At 42.5% G+C, this 18,701-nt stretch overlaps 1 protein-coding gene across 3 annotated transcripts in view; it reads right to left on the reverse strand.

Annotated features, from left to right (window-relative positions):
• The window catches only part of WDHD1 (WD repeat and HMG-box DNA binding protein 1), an 82,934-nt gene extending 64,576 nt beyond the window's left edge, over positions 1 to 18,358 (reverse strand). For all 3 annotated transcript variants that reach the window (XM_037984006.2, XM_037984005.2, XM_037984004.2), the window contains exons 1-3: positions 18,261 to 18,358; positions 17,942 to 18,034; positions 2,812 to 2,923 (exon numbers count right to left, since the gene is read on the reverse strand). In XM_037984006.2, the coding sequence (XP_037839934.2) occupies positions 2,812 to 2,923; positions 17,942 to 18,018 (189 nt within the window). In that variant the 5' untranslated portion in view covers positions 18,019 to 18,034; positions 18,261 to 18,358. The remainder of the gene's footprint in view (positions 1 to 2,811; positions 2,924 to 17,941; positions 18,035 to 18,260) is intronic.
• Between the last annotated feature and the right edge of the window lie 343 nt (positions 18,359 to 18,701).

Genomic DNA, 18,701 nt, shown 5'->3' on the forward strand with positions numbered 1-18,701 from the left:
TGCAGAATCCATGCCAGAGACTGGAGTGATATACCTATAAGGCAAGGAATGTTAAGAATTGCCACACCACCAGAACCCAGAAGACAGGAATGGAACATATCCTCCCTCAGAGTCTTGGGAAGAGCCAGTCATGACGACACCTTAATTTCAGACTTCCTGCCTTCTGAACTGTGAGATAATTTTCTGTTGTTTTAAGCCACCAAATTTGTGGCAATTTGTTACAGCAGCCTTAGTAAACTAATATATGTTCACTGATCAGAAAAAAAATGACAATATGAAAGTATTGGAGCTGAGTGTGGTGGTTCACACCTGTAATCCCAGCACTTTGGGAGGCTGAGGCGGGTGGATCGCGTGAGGTCAGGAGTTTGAGACCAGTCTAGCCAACATGGTGAAACGCCGTCTCTACTAAAATTACAAAAAAATTAGCCAGGCATGGTGGTGGGCACCTAGCTGTGTGGGAGGCTGCGACCCCAGGAGGTGGCAGTTGCAGTGAGCTGACACCGCACCATTGTACACCAGCCTAGGCAACAAGCATGAAACTCCGTCTCAAAAAAAAAAAAAAGATCGGGCACGGTGGCTCACGCCTGTAATCCTGAGGCCCAGGCAGGCAGATCACGAGGTCAGGGGATTGAGACCATCCTGGCTAACACAGTGAAACCCCGTCTCTACTAAAAATACAAAAAATTAGCCAGCCATGGTGGCTGGCGCCTGTAGTCCCAGCTACTCGGGAGGCTGAGGCAGGAAAATGGTGTGAACCTGGGAGGCGGAACTTGCAGTGAGCCGAGATCTGCCACTGTACTTCAGCCTAGGTGACAAAGTAGAGACTCGTCTCAAAAAAAAAAAAGTATCCTGAGCAGAAGGTAAGTTCCTTATTTTATCAAGTAATCTCCATTAACATTTTGGAGTTAAGTCTTCTTAATTTTGTTATATTCGTGTGTGTTTGTGTGTGTGTGTGTATGTGTGTATATATATATGTATTTATTTATTTTAACAAACATAAGACTACACTATATTAACTATTCTAAATCTCATTCTTTTTCGACTTATTGTAAACTTATTTTCAACTTATTATAAATATCTTTTCAGATGAAAATAAATAGAGATACCCTATTTTTATAGTGGCTGCATAGTATTCCATTATATGGCTCTACCAAAATTTATAAAGTAACTTCTCAATTGAAAGACCCTTCAATTGTTTGTAACGTTTGCTATTACTATGAATTGTGCTTTTACTAATATCCTTTTCCACATAAACTTGAAAATAGCCAAAAATGACTGTGTGCATTCTAATTTTAATATATGGTATCAATTTGCTCTAAAAAAAAAAAGTTTCTCACTTATATATCCAGACACTGTGTGAGATAATATTTACTTCTCAAAGCCCTCACTATTACTGGGATTAGCAATATTTTTCGTCCTTGCCAATTTTATGGGGGAAAAAAATCCAATTTTAAAATTTGCACTTCTTTGCTTACTAGTAAGATTTAGCTTATATTTAATGTATGTTGGTCATTTATGTTTTTTCTTCTGGGAAAGTATTTTCCAATTGTATATGATCATTTTAAAAAGAATATCTAAACACCATCTAATCTACCTTAAATGCGCCTGGGTTTGGAAAAAATATGAATTCTGTGGAAAGATTTTTCTACCTAAACACAATACACTCAAATTAAAAGTCATCATGAATAAAAAGCTTAGGGGTTTATAGAAACTTAATTTCCAAAGTCCTTCTGAATAAGTCTTCATTCTCCAAGTAACCTACATCTCATTCCCATATTTGCCTTACACAAAACATCAGAAACATACATGAATATATATTGGGAAAGTTAATGAAACATTCCCTTTTCTAGAACAATTCCTTAAGTTATCTGAATCAGTAGGTGTTTTAGTCTGTTCTGTACTGCTATAAGAATACCACGGACTGGGTAATTTATAATGAACAGAAATTTATTGTCTCTTGATTCTGAAGGCTGGCCACTACAAGATTGAGGAGTTGGCATCTGGCAAGGGTCTTCTTATTGCATCATCCCATCTTGGAAGAGTAAAAAGAGGGCAAGAGGGAGAGCAAGAGGATCAAACTCACCCTTTTATGATGAACCCACTCCTGAGATAGTGGCATCAATCCAATCATGAGGCCAGAGCCCTCATAGTCTCAATACTTCTCAGTAGACCCCACCTCCCACCACTGTTATGTTGGGGTTTAAGTTTCCAACACATGCTTTTGGGGTAACACATTCAAACCACAGCAGTGAGCTAAAAACACCACTGAGTTTTCCCTTAAAGGGAAAAAGGGAACATTTAAACTGTTCTTGAAAGTATTATTTTCCTGCATTTATTTTAATTGGTTCACCATTCATGTCCATTAATCTCTTCTAATAAACCACTCAGAGTTTACCTTTAAAATTTTGGGGTGGTTAGGTATGGTGGCATGCACCTACAGTCCTAGCTACCTGGGAGGCTCAACTGGGAGGACTGCTTGAGCCCAGGAGTTTGAGACCAGTCTGAGCAACATGGCAAGATCCCATTTCAAAAAAAAAAAAAAAATTGGTGTGGCAAGTTATGGCATTATCATGCATTTTAAAATATTATTTCATGAGATAAAAAAAGCAAAGGTATATCTATATTCAAAAATATTTTTTCACATCCTTCAAAAAAAATTGGTAGGGCAAGTTATGGCATTATCATGCATTTAAAAATATTATTTCATGAGATAAACAAGGTATATCTATATTCAAAAATTTTTTTTCACTCAAGCATAAAAATCATATGCCAGTATCATTTCATATCAATTGATGTAACTGTTTTTACTACCTTCAAAGCACATGAATATGCCTTTTCTCCAACATTAATGAACTTAGGATCATCATCATCCAAGTCTTCCCAAATCCTCACATCACCATCACTTCCACAAGTCACAATAAAACTGTGAAGAAAAGACACAAATTAAAGTCATCGGGCATGGTATCTCATGCCTATAACGCTAGCACTTTGGGAATACAAGGTGGGAGGATTGCTTGAGGCCAGGAGTTCGAGACTAGCCTCGAAAATACAGAAAGTCTCTATAAAAAATTTAAAAATTAGCTAGGCATGGTTACGTGTACTTGTAGTATCAGCTACTTGGAAGGCTGCAGTGGGAAGATCACTTAAGACTGGGAGGTCAAGGCTGCAGTGAACCATGATGGCACCACTGTACTCCAGCCTGGGCAACAGAGCAAGACTCTCTCTCTCAAGTGGGAAAAAAAAAAAAAGTCACCTGGTTTCATACATACTAGTTTTTTGCAATGCTACCTCTATATTTACCACTTTTTCATAAAATGAAGACATTAGCCAGTATTTTTTCTCATTTTATACACATAAACCTTAAAAATAAAGTGCTAATTTTCTTCTATAAAATAAAATGAGTTTAATACTCTGGTTATTCTTTGGCATAAAATTATAAAATTTTGAGGCAGAGTCTCATTCTGTTGCCTAGGAAGTAGCACGATTACAGCTCTCTACACCCTCCGCCTCCCAGGCTCAAGCAATCAACCCACCTGAGCTCCCCAAGTAGCTGGGACTACAGGCGCATGCTCCCATGCTGGTTAATTTGTTTATTTTTTGTAGGGACAGAGTCTCCCTACATTGCCCAGGCTGGTCTCGAGCTCCTGGGCTCAAGGGATCTGCCTGCCTTGACCTCTCGAAGTCAAGGGATTACCGACATGAGTCACCATGCTTGGCCAGCATAAAATCATTTATTTGTAAGAATGTAAGATAGATGGGCATATAATCTCTGCAACAATAGGGACCGTATCTTCTTTGCCCACCATTGTATCCCCAGCACCAAACAGTCTCTGACACAAACCTTAATAAATATTTGTTGAATTAATAAATGAATAGATGTGTGAGCTCAACTATCCAAATATGTTTCAAATAGCCATCTGTATCTATCTTATTTTAAACTTCTCATCTTCCAAATGCTTTTACTCATTTAGTATGTGCCCTATCTATATATATACAAAAAAGCAAGTAAAAACAAAATATAACTTATGTAATAAAATAGAAAAATAACATATAATAAATAGCAAAAAAAACTATACAAAGAGTTGTGGATGTTCCAAAGAAAAAGATTAATTCTCACCTGGGAAAATCAAAAAGGTTCATAAGAAAGATGGTATTTACACTGGGAAGTCAAAGAACAAGTAGGACTAGATATGCTAAGACTGGTGACAAGGGCAGTTCCAGAGAAAATCACATGAACTAAAATAGAGTTAATACAGCACGGGGGAGTTTACCTGGAGCACACAAGCCAGGAAAGGAAAAGGAAAATGAAGTCTAGGTCACCTTTTAAAATAACCTTAATGCCAGAGTAAGGTGGTTAGGCTGCCTTCTATAGGGAGTAGATAGGAGGACCACAAGTCTCATTTTGCCTGGGATGCTCCTGGTTTATCTATCCAATCGGCCTGGCATTTGTCCAGGAATTTTCACTTTAAAACATATTGCGTCCGGAATTAGTTGGTTCTTGGTCTCGCTGACTTCAAGAATGAAATCGCAGACCCTCACGGTGTTAGTTTTTAAAGATGGTGTGTCCGGAGTTTGTTCCTTCAGACATGTCTGGAGCTTCTTCCTTCTGGTGGGTTCGTGATCTCGCTATCAGAGGTGAAACTGCAGATCTTCACGGTGAGTGTTACAGCTCTTAAAAGCGGCATGGATCCAAAGAGTGAGCAGCAACAGCTATTGCAAAGAGTGAAACAACAAATCTTCCACAATGTGGAAGGGAACCCGAGCAGGTTGCCACTGCTGGCTCCAGCAACCTGCGTTTCTTCCCTTATCTGACCCCACCCCCATCCTGCTGATTGGTCTATTTTACAGAGAGCTGATTGGTCTGTTTTGACAGAGTGCTGATTGGTGCATTTACAATCCTCGAGCCAGACAAAGTGCTAAAAGGAAAAGTTCTCCAAGTCCCCACTAGGTTAGCTATATACAGAGTACCAATTGGTGTATTTACAAACCCTGAGCTAGACACAGAGTGCTGACTGGAGCGTTTACAATCCTTGAGCTAGACACAGAGTGCTAGACGGAAAAGTTCTCCAAGTCCCTGCTAAGTTAGCTAGATACAGAGTACCAATTGGTGTATTTACAAACCTTGAGCTAGACAGAGTGCTGATTGGTGTATTTACAAACCCTGAGCTAGACACAAGGGTTCTCCAAGTCCCCACTAGACTCAGGAGCCCAGCTAGCTTCTCCTAGTGGATCCTGCACTGGGGCTGCAAGCGGAGCTACCCGCCAGTCCCAAGCCGCGCCTGCATTCCTCAGCCCTTGGGCGGTGGATGGGACCGGGCGCCAAGCAGCAGGGGGCGGCACCCGTCGGGGAGAGTCGGGCCGAGCTGGAGCCCTCCATGGATGGGGGGCTCGGACATGGCGGGCTGCAGGTCCCGAGCCCTGTCCCACGGGAAGGCGGCTGAGGCCCGGAGACAATTCTAGCGTGCTGCATGCAGGCCGGCAGTGCTGGGGGACCCCGCGCAACCTCCGCAACTGCTGGCCCGGGTGCTAAGCCCCTCACTGCCCTCGGCCGGCGGCCCCGGCCGGCCACTCAGTGTGTGAGACCCAGGCCGGGGCCGTGCCCGCCAGAACTCGCACTGGCCCCTGAGCACAGTGCACAGCCCCGGTTCCCGCCCACGCCTCTCCCTCCACACCTCCCCACAAGCAAGCAGGAGGCGGCTCCAGCCTCGGCCAGCCCAGGGAGGGGTTCCCACAGTGCCGTGGCGGGCTGAAGGGCTCCTCAAGCACCACCACAGTGGACACTGAGGCCGAGAAGGCACGGAGAGTGAGGGCTGCTAGCACACTGTCACCTCTCAATATTAGTACTAGTTGCATCAAAACTGGCTAGGGTGGAGCCTGACCAACATGGCGAAACCCCAACTCTACTAAAAATACATCAGTCAGGCATGGTGGTGTGCACACCTGTAATGCCAGCTACTCCGGAGGCTGCAGCATGAGAACTGTTTGAACTCAGGAGGCACAGGATGCAGTGAGCCGAGATCGCACTACTGTAGCCTGGGAAACAGAGCGCAACACTGTCTCGGAAAAAAAAAAAAAAAAAGGCTAGGGTGGGTTTGGTAGACCTCTTCTTTGTACTTCCAGCTTCTGCCATGGTCTCATTTAGTAATACAACACACATAACACATGGTTAAATCTGTAAAATGACTAGTGATAAACTATCTCCCCTTTCCCTACACTTTCCTGATGCAATGTAACTAACAAATCCTTTCAGGGACAATATGTCAGTAAAAAACGGAATGAATTCAGACATAAGACCCTAGGGATAGCTACTTCTTTTAGTCCCAATGGTAATGAGAGAAGTATTTCATGTTTCTGTTCCAATGGACTTTTTTTTTTTTTTTTGAGACAGAGTCTTACTCTGTCTCCCAGGCTGAAGTGCAGCGGTGCTATCAAAGCTCACTGTAACCTCCACCTCCTGGATTCAAGTGATTCTCCTGCCTCAGCCTCCCAAGTAGCTGGGACTGCAGGCGTGTGGGACCACACCCAGCTAATCTTTGTGTTTTTAGTAGAGACGGGGTTTCACCATGTTGGCCAGGCTGGTCTCAAACTCCTGACCTCAGGTGATCCACCCACCTCGGCCTCTCAAAGTGCTGGGATTATAGGCATGAGCCACCACACCCAGCCCCGATGGGCTTCTTGGTGTATCAGCAGGTGCACTGGAGGAGATGTACAAAGTTACAGGTGCCAGTTGGTGGGACCAATGGAAAATTATAGTGAAATATAGTGAAATTAATAAGAAATAAAGGCAGAAAATAGAGTTAAACAGTCTTCTAAAGAGCTTTTAGAGTAGTCTGAATGTTTTTCTAAATGGTTTTGTCCTTTATTGTATCAAATAACTACATATTAATTTTATTGATTGCTACGCTTTTTAAATTTGGGGAAAAAAATAAAAACCAACACAACCCTTTCAGTGGCAATGAGCTAAAAAAGTATATCGGCCGGGCGCGGTGGCTCAAGTCTGTAATCCCAGCACTTTGGGAGGCCGAGACGGGCGGATCACGAGGTCAGGAGATCGAGACCATCCTGGCTAACACGGTGAAACCCCGTCTCTACTAAAAATACAAGAAAATTAGCCGGGCGAGGTGGCGGCGCCTGTAGTCCCAGCTACTCCGGAGGCTGAGGCAGGAGAATGGCGTGAACCCGGGGGGGGGGGGAGCTTGCAGTGAGCCGAGATCGCGCCACTGCACTCCAGCCTGGGGCACAGAGCAAGACTCCGTTTCAAAAAAAAAAAAAAAAGTATATCAAGTACATACTTATTAATAAAAGATTAAATACTAAATTTCTGCTCAGGAAAGTTGATAATGAAAATATAACTTGAATAAAATGTTAGTTGACATTTACCATGGGGCTATAGTGACACTATAGTGATAACACCAACCACAGGAAAATTAGAAGAGAAAAAAGTCCCGAAGAAGAATCAGTATCTATTCAAGTTAGTAGTTATCTTTTTTTTTTTTTTTTTTGAGACGGAGTCTCGCTCTGTCCCCCAGGCTGGAGTGCAGTGGCGCGATCTCCACTCACTGCAAGCTCCGCCTCCCGGGTTCACGCCATTCTCCTACCTCAGCCTCCCCAGTAGCTGGGACTACAGGCGCCCGCCACCGCGCCCGGCTAATTTTTTTCTATTTTTTAGTAGAGACGGGGTTTCACTGTGTTAATCAGGATGGTCACGATCTCCTGACCTCGTGATCCGCCCGTCTCGGCCTCCCAAAGTGCTGGGATTACAGGCGTGAGCCACCGCGCCCGGCCTCAAGTTACTAGTTATCTTAAGAAGGCTGCCTGAAAACTGTGATTCTACTCCTGCAGAAGGTGAGTTTATATCTTGTGAAGCATGATTCTTCCTAAGAACTTAGTGCTCTCCAAAACAACTTTCTGAGGTGATGAAAATGGTCTATACCTGGTTACTGAGCAATTGTGGCTGTGACAGAGGAACTGAATTTTTAATGAAGTTAACCTTAATTTATTTAAATCTACATAGCTGCATGTGTCTAGTAGCTACTGTATTGGACAGTGCAGCATGAAAAGAAATGTCAGTTGTTCTAAAATAATTTTGTTCACTTTTCATTCCAAGTTTTCTGGTCCTAGCATAAAAAGCGAAGTGGGGAGGCTGAGGCGGGTGGATCACCAGGTCAGGAAATCAAGACCGTCCTGGCTAACACGGTGAAACCCCATCTCTACTAAAACTACAAAATTAGCCGGGTGTTGTGACGGCACCTGTAGTCCCAGCTACTGGGGAGGCTGAGGCAGGAGAATGGTGTGAACCCGTGAGGCAGAGTTTGCAGTGAGCCGAGAAGGCGCCACTGCACTCCAGCCTGGGCAACAGAGCGAGGCTCCGTCTCAAAAAAAAGAAAAAAAAAAAAAAAAGCGAAGTGACTGTTAATGGGTTGTCTCCATTATCAAAAGAACTTTCGGATGAGATCAGGTGCATTCAGGGCGGTATGGCCATGGACAGCAAAAGAACTTTCAAACAGTTAAATGATAAAAGTATTATATCAATGTCATCAGGAGTTTTAAATAGAAAATCACCCATATTAATTCCAATAATAGTTTAGTTTACTCTTCAGTTCATGGAAACAAAGTAAATCTTCTGGAAGTTCATTCTGCTGAAAGTGAAATATCTGACATCATTGGGGATTCTATCTAAATTTATTTGAAAAGTTTAACACCAGTGATAAAATTCTTAATTTTTACAGTAATACAAACACAAACTTTGGCAGGAAATAGAATTAAGCAGTCCTGTGAAAGAAGTGCTTTCACAGTAGTCTAAACTTTCTTCTAAATGGTTTTATCCTTTATTGTATCAAATAACTACATACTAATTTTATTGTTTTCTACAATGCTGTAGGAAAAATCAATATTCTTTTTTTTTCCTTTTTGAAACAGGGTCTTGCTCTGTTGCCTAGGCTGGAGTGCAGTGGCACCATCTTGGGTCACTGCAACCTCCACTTCCCAGGTTCAAGAGATTCTCCTGCCTCAGCCTCCCAAGTAGCTGGTATTACAGGCACGTGCCACCCACACCTGGCTAATTTTTGTATTTTCACTAGAGATGGGGTTTCACCATCTCTGGTCTCTGGCCAGGCTGGTCTTGAACTCCTGACCTCAAGTGATACGCCTACCTCAGCCTTCTGAAGTGCGGAATTACAGACGTAAGCCACTGCACCCAGTCAGAAAAATCAACGTTCTTACTATATTAGGAAACCTGTGAAACACAAAAGTACTTGAATTTGGAATTACAATCCATGATTCTGTCCAAATTAGCTGCAAGATAACATACCAACAAAAAAGAAGCCATACTTGTCAAATGTTCAGATTTTATTTATGTCTAGAATTGCAGAACAACAGAATTTTTGAAAAAAACATGTTTTGTTTCTGATTTTGTTGCTCAGGTTGGAGTGCAGTGGCCCTACCACAGCTCACTGCAGCCTTGACCTCCTGGGCTCCAGCAATCCTCCCACCTCAGCTGCACACAAATCAATATTAAATACACAAAAACTACTAGACCTCCTGGCCTCAAGCAATCCTCCCACCTCAGCAGCGCACAAACCAATGTTAATTAAATACACTAAAAATACTAGCATTGCAGGACATACTTTCTCCCTCTGCTTGGAATGATTAGGTTTTAAAATCTGTAAGCCTTTGAAGAGTGACCGGCCGGGCGCGGTGGCTCAAGCCTGTAATCCCAGCACTTTGGGAGGCCGAGACGGGCGGATCACGAGGTCAGGAGATCGAGACCATCCTGGCCTACACGGTGAACCCCGTCTCTACTGAAAAATACAAAAAACTAGCTGGGCGAGGTAGCGGACGCCTGTAGTCTCAGCTACTCGGGAGGCTGAGGCAGGAGAATGGCGTAAACCCGGGAGGCGGAGCTTGCAGTGAGCTGAGATCCGGCCACTGCACTCCAGCCTGGGCGACAGAGCGAGACTCCGTCTCAAAAAAAAAAAAAAAAAAGAAGAGTGACCCTGTAAAACAACCTAAAGGTCCTACTGTAATAATAGCATTATTATTATCAGAAACAAGTCCTCTAAATCTTAGTTGCATTTAGTTGAAAACAGACATCTTTAATCAAAGCATTCAACTTAAGCTTTTGAAGCTTTTAGTGAAATGCAATTCATGAAAACAAAACTTATGCACAGGAAGACACTGAAATTTATCCCTACAAAAGCAAATAAGAATTGAACAAATTGCACATGAAAAGCTGGAATGGTGAATGATTTCATTTTAAAATTCTGTAACTGTACTTTGAAATATCTTGACTTGTGGGAAGAATCTTTTGATAGAACTCCTATTTTTAATTGTATAAATTTACGTGCTGTGCCAGAATCAAATAAAAGAATAGGCTTAAAATCTGTGAAACATCCAAAAGAATTATAGACAACTTGATGAATTTTGTCCTTAAAAATAGGGAAGACCCTATTATTGAAGAAGGGTACCATGAATGGAGATAAAAAGATAGAACCTATAAAAATACTGAAGCTGAAGTATTTACTCATTTCAATTAAAACAAATTCTTAAAAATTATGACTCTCCCAGCTAGTAGAATTTGCTCTAAGCCTGCCAAGTACCTTAGAACCTAACATTTTTCCTCTTTAAAAAATGTTATAGTCTAGGCCAGGCATGGTGGCTCATGCCTGTAATCCCAGCACTTTGGGAGGCTGAGGTGGGCGGATCACCTGAGGTCGGAGTTTGAGACCAGCCTGACCAACATGGAGAAACCCCATTTCTACTAAAAATACAAAATTAGCCGGGTATGGTGGCGCATGCCTGTAATCCGAGCTACTTGGGAGGCTGAGGCAGGAGAACTGCTTGAACCCGGAGGCAGAGGTTGCAGTGGGCTGAAATGGTGCCACTGTACTCCAGCCTGGGCAACAAGAGTAAAACTCTGACTCAAAAAAAAAAAAAAAAAAGAATTGAAGATCTAACTTCAAATTTATAAGGCATAAAATTCAACTCTAAATAAGGCGAGAGCTAATTTTATGAGAAAAATTAAAATAACACTGTATTAAAAATATTTTTTCAGAAAGATATCAGTAATACCATGGGACAGGCTAAAAAACTGATTAAAGCACATAAATATGTACCAGAAATGATTATCCTACATATATTAACATTGAGATCATATGTTTAATGTTTGGATAATCAATGTAAATAAATATTTTTAATTTTTCTTGCATAAACTGGGTAAGTTGTTAATTTACATATTCCTAGAAAATTGTACCTTTGTTTCTAATTTTCAAAACTATTAGCATAAGGGTGTCAATGTATTCACATATTTTGAAGCCTTTATTGTACCTTTTTTATCTCTAATATTATTTTATTTGTGCCTTCTCTTTTTTGATTCATGACTCTTGCTAAAGCTTTGTTCTACCAGGTTCAACCCCCAAGAAACCAGATTTTAGTTATAAGATGTATGGGATTTACTTTAAAATAATAAACAGTAAGGCTGGGTGTGGTGGTTCATGCCTGTAACTCCAGCACTTTGGGAGGCCAAGGCCGGCAGATGAATTGAGGTCAGGAATTCAAGACTAGCCTGGCCAACATGGCAAAACCTCATCTCTACTAAAAATACAGAAATTAGCCAGCTGTTGTGGAGGGCATCTGTGATCCCAGCTACTTGGGAGGCTGAGCCAGAAGAATCGCTTGAACCCAGGAGGTGTAGGTTACAGTGAGCAGAGGTCGTGCCATTGCACGATCTGGAGTGCCAGACACTCCAGCCTGGGTGACAGAGCTAGACTCCGTCTCAAAAAAAGAAATCCACTATCAGTGTCTGGGCATGAAGATTAATTATATCAAGACTTCATCCACTGTATGACATAACCTCAAGGAGTCAATGATTACCAATGCATTTCTTACTACCTCGACTCTATCCTCAGAGAGCAACATTCCTTCCCTAATCTGACCATCTCTCCTTGACTCCTTCATTGAGTCTCATGAGGTTCATGGTGAGGCACCAGCAAAATCTCTATCTACTCAGCTTTCTTTCTGGTCATTCTTCTGGAGTCAGTGTTTCCTCTTCAGCCCTCTTAAGTAGTGACTGATTTCTTTCTATACCCCTCTGCTACTAGAGACAAAATCAAAACCACATAGTATCAACCTCACTAATTCAAATTCCTTACCTTCTATTATCTTGAATCCACTTCAAGGTTTTCATTCCTACCGCTTTATAAAACTTGCCAATGGCCTCCACATTGCTAAATCTAATGGTGAATTCTCAGTCTTCAACATGACCCACCAGGAGCATCTGACAGAGTTTATTATTTCCTGTTCCTCAAACACTTCATTTGGCTTCTAAACATCCTTCTTGTATTTCAGTCCTCTACTTTTCTAGCTACTCTTTCTTAGTCTCCTTAGCTGGATCCTCTTTAACTTGATCTCTAAATATTTTGGAGTACCCTTGAACGTCTTTTCTTACCTATATTTACTCCTTCCCTAAGTGATTTCGTCCAAGTTCACAGTAATAAATACTATGTATATAAGGACATTTCCCACATTTATATTATTAGCCTGGACCTCAATCCTGAACTCTGGAAATTATCAGCTAAAGGTGTAAAGGGTAACCCTTGAACAACATGGGCGTTATCGGTTCTGACCCCGCAACAGTCAAAAATCCACATATAAGCTTTGATTCTCCCAAAACTTTACTAATAGCCTGCTGTTGATTAGAAGCCTTACTGATAACATAAACAGTCAATTAACACATACTTTGTGTATGTATTATATACTATATCTGTACAATATAGTAATATAGAGAAAAAATATATCAGGAAAATCATAAAGAGGAGAAAATATATTTACTATTCACTAAGCGGAAGTAGATCATCATAAAGGTCTTCATCCTTATCATCTTCACATTGAGAAGGCCGATGGGGAACAGGAAGAGGAGTTGGTCTTGCTGTCTCAGAGGTGGAAGTGGGGAGGAAGTAGAGGAGGAGGCAGGAGAGGCAGGCATACTTGGTGTGACTTTATAAAAACACATCATAATTTCCGTCTGACTCTTTTCCTTTTTAATTTCTCTAAAAATGTTTCCATACAGTACCAATCTTTCTTCCATTTCCTTCAGTTTCAGTGCTCATATCATAGAAGGGTCTATGTTGTAAAATAAGTCAAAAGTAGTCTTGAATAATCAGAACCCTTCTGCCAGATTGCCTAAAGTCAGTTTGTTTTCCGGCACTGCTTCTTCTACATCTTCTTCCTTATCACTTGGCACTAGTTTGGAAGCACTCATTTCTATCAAATTGTATTCTGCTAACTCTTGGGTTTAGTGTCTATTAGCCATTTTTTTTTTTTTTTTTTTTTTTTTTTGGGAGACAGAGTTTTGCTTTGTCGGCCAGCCTGGAATTGTGCAGCGGCACAATCTCGGCTCACTGTAACCTCCACCTCCCAAGAGAAGGTGGCATGTGGGATTACAGGTGCATGCCACCACACCCAGCCAATTTTTTTATGTTTTTGGTAGAGATGGGGGCGGGTCTCATCATGTTGGCCAGGTTGGTCTCGAACTCCTGACCTCAAGTGATCCATCTGCCTGGGCTTCCCAAAGTGTTGGAATTACAGGTGTGAGCCACCGCGTCCAGTCGTGTCTGCTAGCTCTTGAATGCCTCCAAGCACCATATCTTGAAATTACTTCACTCCCTATCTTTTTTGCCATACCCACAATCTCGTTCATGATTTCCTTGACTGGCTCTGCTGTCAATCTTAAGTCATGCACAACATCTGGACACAGTTTCTTCCAGCAGGAATTTATTGTTTTGGGCTTGATGGCCTTCAGAGCTTTTTCTATAACAATGATGGCATCTTCAATGGTGTAATCCTTCTAGACTTTCATGATGTTCTCTCTACTGGGGTTCTCTTCCATAGCAATGGCAATCTTTTTCATAGATTAGCTTATGTAATGAGCCTGTAAAGGTCTGTATGAACTCCTGATCTAGAGGCTGAATTTGAGGCATTGTGTTTGGGGGCAAGTACACCACTTTGACACCTTTAGTATTGAACTTACAGGGTTTTGGGTGGCCAGGGGCATTGTCCAACATTAAAAGAATTTTAAAGGCAGTCCCTTACTAGCAAGGTACTTTCTGACTTCAGGCACAAGGCATCAGTGAAACCAATCCAGAAAAAAAGGTTCTCATTGTCTAGGTCTTCTTGTTATACAATTAAGAGACTGGTAGCTGGTGTTTATCTTTTCCCTTCAAAGCCTGGGGGTTAGTAGCTTTATAAATAATGGCAGTTCTGATCATAAATCTGATTGTATTTGCACCAAACATTAGAGTTAGCCTTCCTGCCTTAAATCTTGGTGCTCACTTCTCTTCCTTACTAATAAATGTCCTTTGTGGCATTTCATCCTCCCACCCCCCCACACCCCCACCCCGGCCCACGAATAGGGCACTTTAATCTACATTAAAAACCTGTTCACGCCAGGCGCGGTGGCTCACGCCTGTAATCCCAACACTTTAGGGGGCCGAGATGGGCGGATCCCGAGGTCAGGAGATCGAGACCATCCTGGCTAACACGGTGAAACTCTGTCTCTACTAAAAACACAAAAAATCAGCCAGGCATGGTGGCGGGCGCCTGTAGTCCCAGCTACCTGGGAGGCTGAGGCGGGAGAATGGCGTGAACCCGGGAGGCGGAGCTTGCAGTGAGCCGAGATCGCGCCACTGCACTCCAGCCTGGGCAACAGAGCAAGACTCCCTCTCAAAAAAAAAAAAAAAAAAAAAAAACCTGTTCAACAGCCTGGCCAACATGACAAAGCCCCGTCTCTACTAAAAATCTAAAAATTAGCTGGGTGTGGTGGCGCATGCCTGTAATCCCAGCTACTTGGGAGGCTAAGGTAGGAGAATCACTTGAACCCAGGAGGTGGAGGTTGCCGTGAGCCAAGATTGCACCACTGCACTCCAGCCAGGGAGACAGAGCCCGACTCCATCTCAAAAAAACAAAACAAACAAACAAACAAAAAACCTGTTCAGGCAGATGTCCTTTCTCCTCAATGATTTTCTTAATGATGTCTGGGAATCTGTCTGCTGCTGTCTCTTGGTCAGCAGAAGCTGACTCTACTGTCATCTTGCCTTTTCTTTTCTTTTTTTTTTTTTGGAGATGGAGTTTCGCTCTTGTTCCCCAGGCTGGAGTGCAATGGCATAATCTTGGCTCACTGCAACCTCTACCTCCCGGGTTCAAGTGATTCTCCTGCCTCAGCCTCCTGAGTAGCTGGAATTACAGGTGCCCGCCACTGTGCCTGGCTAATTTTTTACATTTTTAGTAGAGACAGGGTTTCACCATGTTGGGCATGCTCATCTCAAACTCCTGACCTCAGGTGATCCACCCACCTCGGCCTCCAAAAATGTTGGGATTACAGGCGTGAGCCATTACGCCCGGCCATCTTGACATTTCCTAAGCCAAATCTCTTTCTGATATTATCAAACCATCCTCTGTTGGTATTAAACTTTCCAGCTTTAGATCCTCCACCTTCCTTTTGCTTTGAGTTGTCAGATAACGACTTCACCTTTTCTGGAACCACATTAGAGTCTACAGCTATGCCTTTCTATTGCAATCCCATACCCACATAAAAGCTGCGTTTTCAATACAAGATGAAGTTATTTCACAAAAAGTGCAAGGTTTTCAAGCCTGATGGCATAGTTGCAGTAACAGTGTCTCAAATTTCCTTTTCACAGTGGTCCTTACACTGGATTCATTTATCTTGAAACAGTGAGCAACCGCAGTTGCAGACCTCAATCTACAGTACATATCAGGCAATTCAACTTTCTCTCTTAATGTCATGACTTTTGTCTGCTTCTTAGGATCCAGCATCACTAGTGGAACTTCATATGATTCCCATGGTGTTATTCAGGGTTATGGTGTTGCACTAAACATGATGAAAAATATGTGAGAACCACCAGAGATATCTTTTTACTGGGATAGGCAAGCTGCTGGAGAGATAAACTGGTCATGAGCATCATATAGTGTTTTAAGCAGATACAACATCATACAGTGTTTTAAGCAGATACAACACTTGAGCTTACCGAAATAGCAACAGGAGGTGGCTATGAAATTATTACAGTAATACGGTATATACTACTGTTAATTTTATGTAGTTATGATTTAACACTGCATCTTTATGTTTGTTTACATTTCTCTTGACTGTGGATGGTCTGGAAATGTTTAAGTTTTAGTACATTTTAACTTTTTATAATAGATTTGTGCATATTTTATGGTAGTAAATGATAAAATACACTAGTATCTACATATATTTTATGCACTCATGACATACTTGTGTATTGAAAAAAATCCGTGTATAAGTAGACATACACAGTTCAAATTCACGTTGTTTAAGTCAGTTGTATATTTCTACCTCTAGCTCACATTTTTCTCTGAGCTTGAGACCATTTATCCAACTGTCTACTTTATCCCTCTAGTTGAGTATCTCTAAGAAATCCTACAATCATACCCAAATGCAAACTCAATCTCCACCCACACCTCTACCTGTGAAATATGCCCTTCTTCAAGTGTCCCTATTATTTGCAAGTGGAAGCATCACTTTCTCAACTGTAACATCCAGAAATGTAGACGTTATCCCTGTTGCCTCTTTCTCCATCCTTAGTATCTGATCCATCCTGTTGACTTTATCTTTTTGAATATTTCCTGAATGTATCCTCTTTTCTAATGCCCATGTTTACTCTAATCCAAGCTTCTATCACACTTACCCAAACTAATACAGGTATCTTCTAACAGTCTTTCTGCATCCATGAGTGCTCCTTTTCCAATTCATCCTCCATGCATTTTCTCAAAAACAAATCTGATCACATCTCTCTGCTTCAAGCCTTTAATACCTTCTCAGTGCTTTTAGGATAAAACAAGATTCCTTAATAAAGTCCAGAAGGTCTTGGATAGGACATCCATTGCCTAACTTCACAGATTAATCTCTCATCAAACTCTGCATCACTCTCCACATTTTAGCAAGGCTAGTTTTCTTTTAGGTCTTTGAGCATACCATGATCCCCGGCCCCGTTGGGCCTTTACACACAGTATTGCCTCTGCTTACTATGCCAACACCACCACCCCACCGCCACCACCACTCATCTCTTTGTACTGCTTAATGCCTGCTCTGTCTTCAGAGGGCGTCTCAAGAAACATCTCCTCAAAGAAGCCTTCCCTGACTCCTTTAACTAGATGAGCTTTCCTCATACACGTTTATGACTGCACATATTACTTACTATTTCTAAATACACATTTATTTTTGTGATTAATTTGTGCTCAATGCCTGTCAATCCAAAACGACCTTAAGCTCAACAGAGGAAAAGACTGTCTGGTTCGCTCTATTCTATCGCTGGTCCCCAGGAAAAGAGACACTCAAATATTTTTTCAACGAATCAATCAACATAGGAGTGACACTGGAAGTCGTCCAATCGAGCAGTAGTAGTGCATAAGAATGGGACTTGGAAAGATAAAAGGGACCAGAATAACCCTAGGAAAATATTAACGTTTAGGAATCAAACAGAGTAAAATTTTTTTAAGCCGTCAAAAAGTTAAAAAAAAAAAAAAAAAAAAAAAGCAAAAAAGGAAATAGCATCACTAGAGCCATGGAAGGATACCATTCCAAACAGAACAGGCCACCGAAGTTGACAAGTAGGTAGTATCTAGTGATCTGACAAAATTAATAATGTAAGACGCAGAGAAGGGGAAAATATATGGGGAGAAGCTCCATCTTTCCAACTCCTCCGTAAGTACGATTATAACTTTGTTGATAAACTACCATGACGGCCCGAATCAAACAATAAATCTAAAGAAATATGTGTGCCATTTTAGATTTCAACATTATTCCTCTCTATCTGCAAGAGTCATTTTCAGCTGACGGCATATATAGTGTTTAAGGATAAATGTTTTAACATTTGCACCTGAAACGTTGTTTCTCAAAGAACCTTACCTCCCAGAATCATCAAAACAGACCTCCGTGTGTCCCTCTGTATGTCCATATCTCATTGGCTTCCGTGTGGCCGGCATCTTTTCCTTTATCTACCTGAAAATGTTTTATAAAAGCCAGTCTTATTATTACAAATGAGAGAAAAGCAGCGAGGCTGGGGATAGGAAGAGAGGTTAGTCTCCTCCAGAGCACGTTCTCCGCAGCCCGGTTTCCCCCACCCGAGTGACAGCAGCAGGATAAGGCGCAGGGTCTGTCAGACAACAAGCAGGAGAGGGAACACGCAGCTCCTTGGTGGGCGCGGGCAGCCAGAGTGGGGACTCACCCGGGTGACCAAGCCTCCGCGACTGAGGCTCCGCAAGAGCAGCTTCCCGCGCTTCGGCTCGCTCACCACACTGCGCCTGCGTCGACCCGCCCACGCCCGGCGCGGGTCCCGACAGAGGTCGCGGGGTGGTGGCGTCAGCGGCGGCGCCCTCCGCGTGGAAATTAACCGGTTGCCCGGGCAAGTGAGGGAGGAAGGGAGGGAGCTGAACACGGAAGTGGTGGCGGCGCCCAGGGAACCGGCGGAGGCGTAGACCGTGACGGCTGGGATGGGACCGGAACGCCGAAGCGGGATTGGGGGTGGCAGAAAAGCATCTGCTTTGTAAGACCTACACGAGGTGCAGGAGTGGTTGGGCCTCCCTTCTCCACTTAAGCAAGCGCCCAGAGTGATGGCGATGGTGATGGCAGCAGTTACTCGGACAACCCCATTTAAGCTGTGCTGCGG

The sequence above is a fragment of the Chlorocebus sabaeus genome, chromosome 24, assembly GCF_047675955.1.
Source record: "Chlorocebus sabaeus isolate Y175 chromosome 24, mChlSab1.0.hap1, whole genome shotgun sequence".
NCBI lineage: Eukaryota > Metazoa > Chordata > Mammalia > Primates > Cercopithecidae > Chlorocebus > Chlorocebus sabaeus.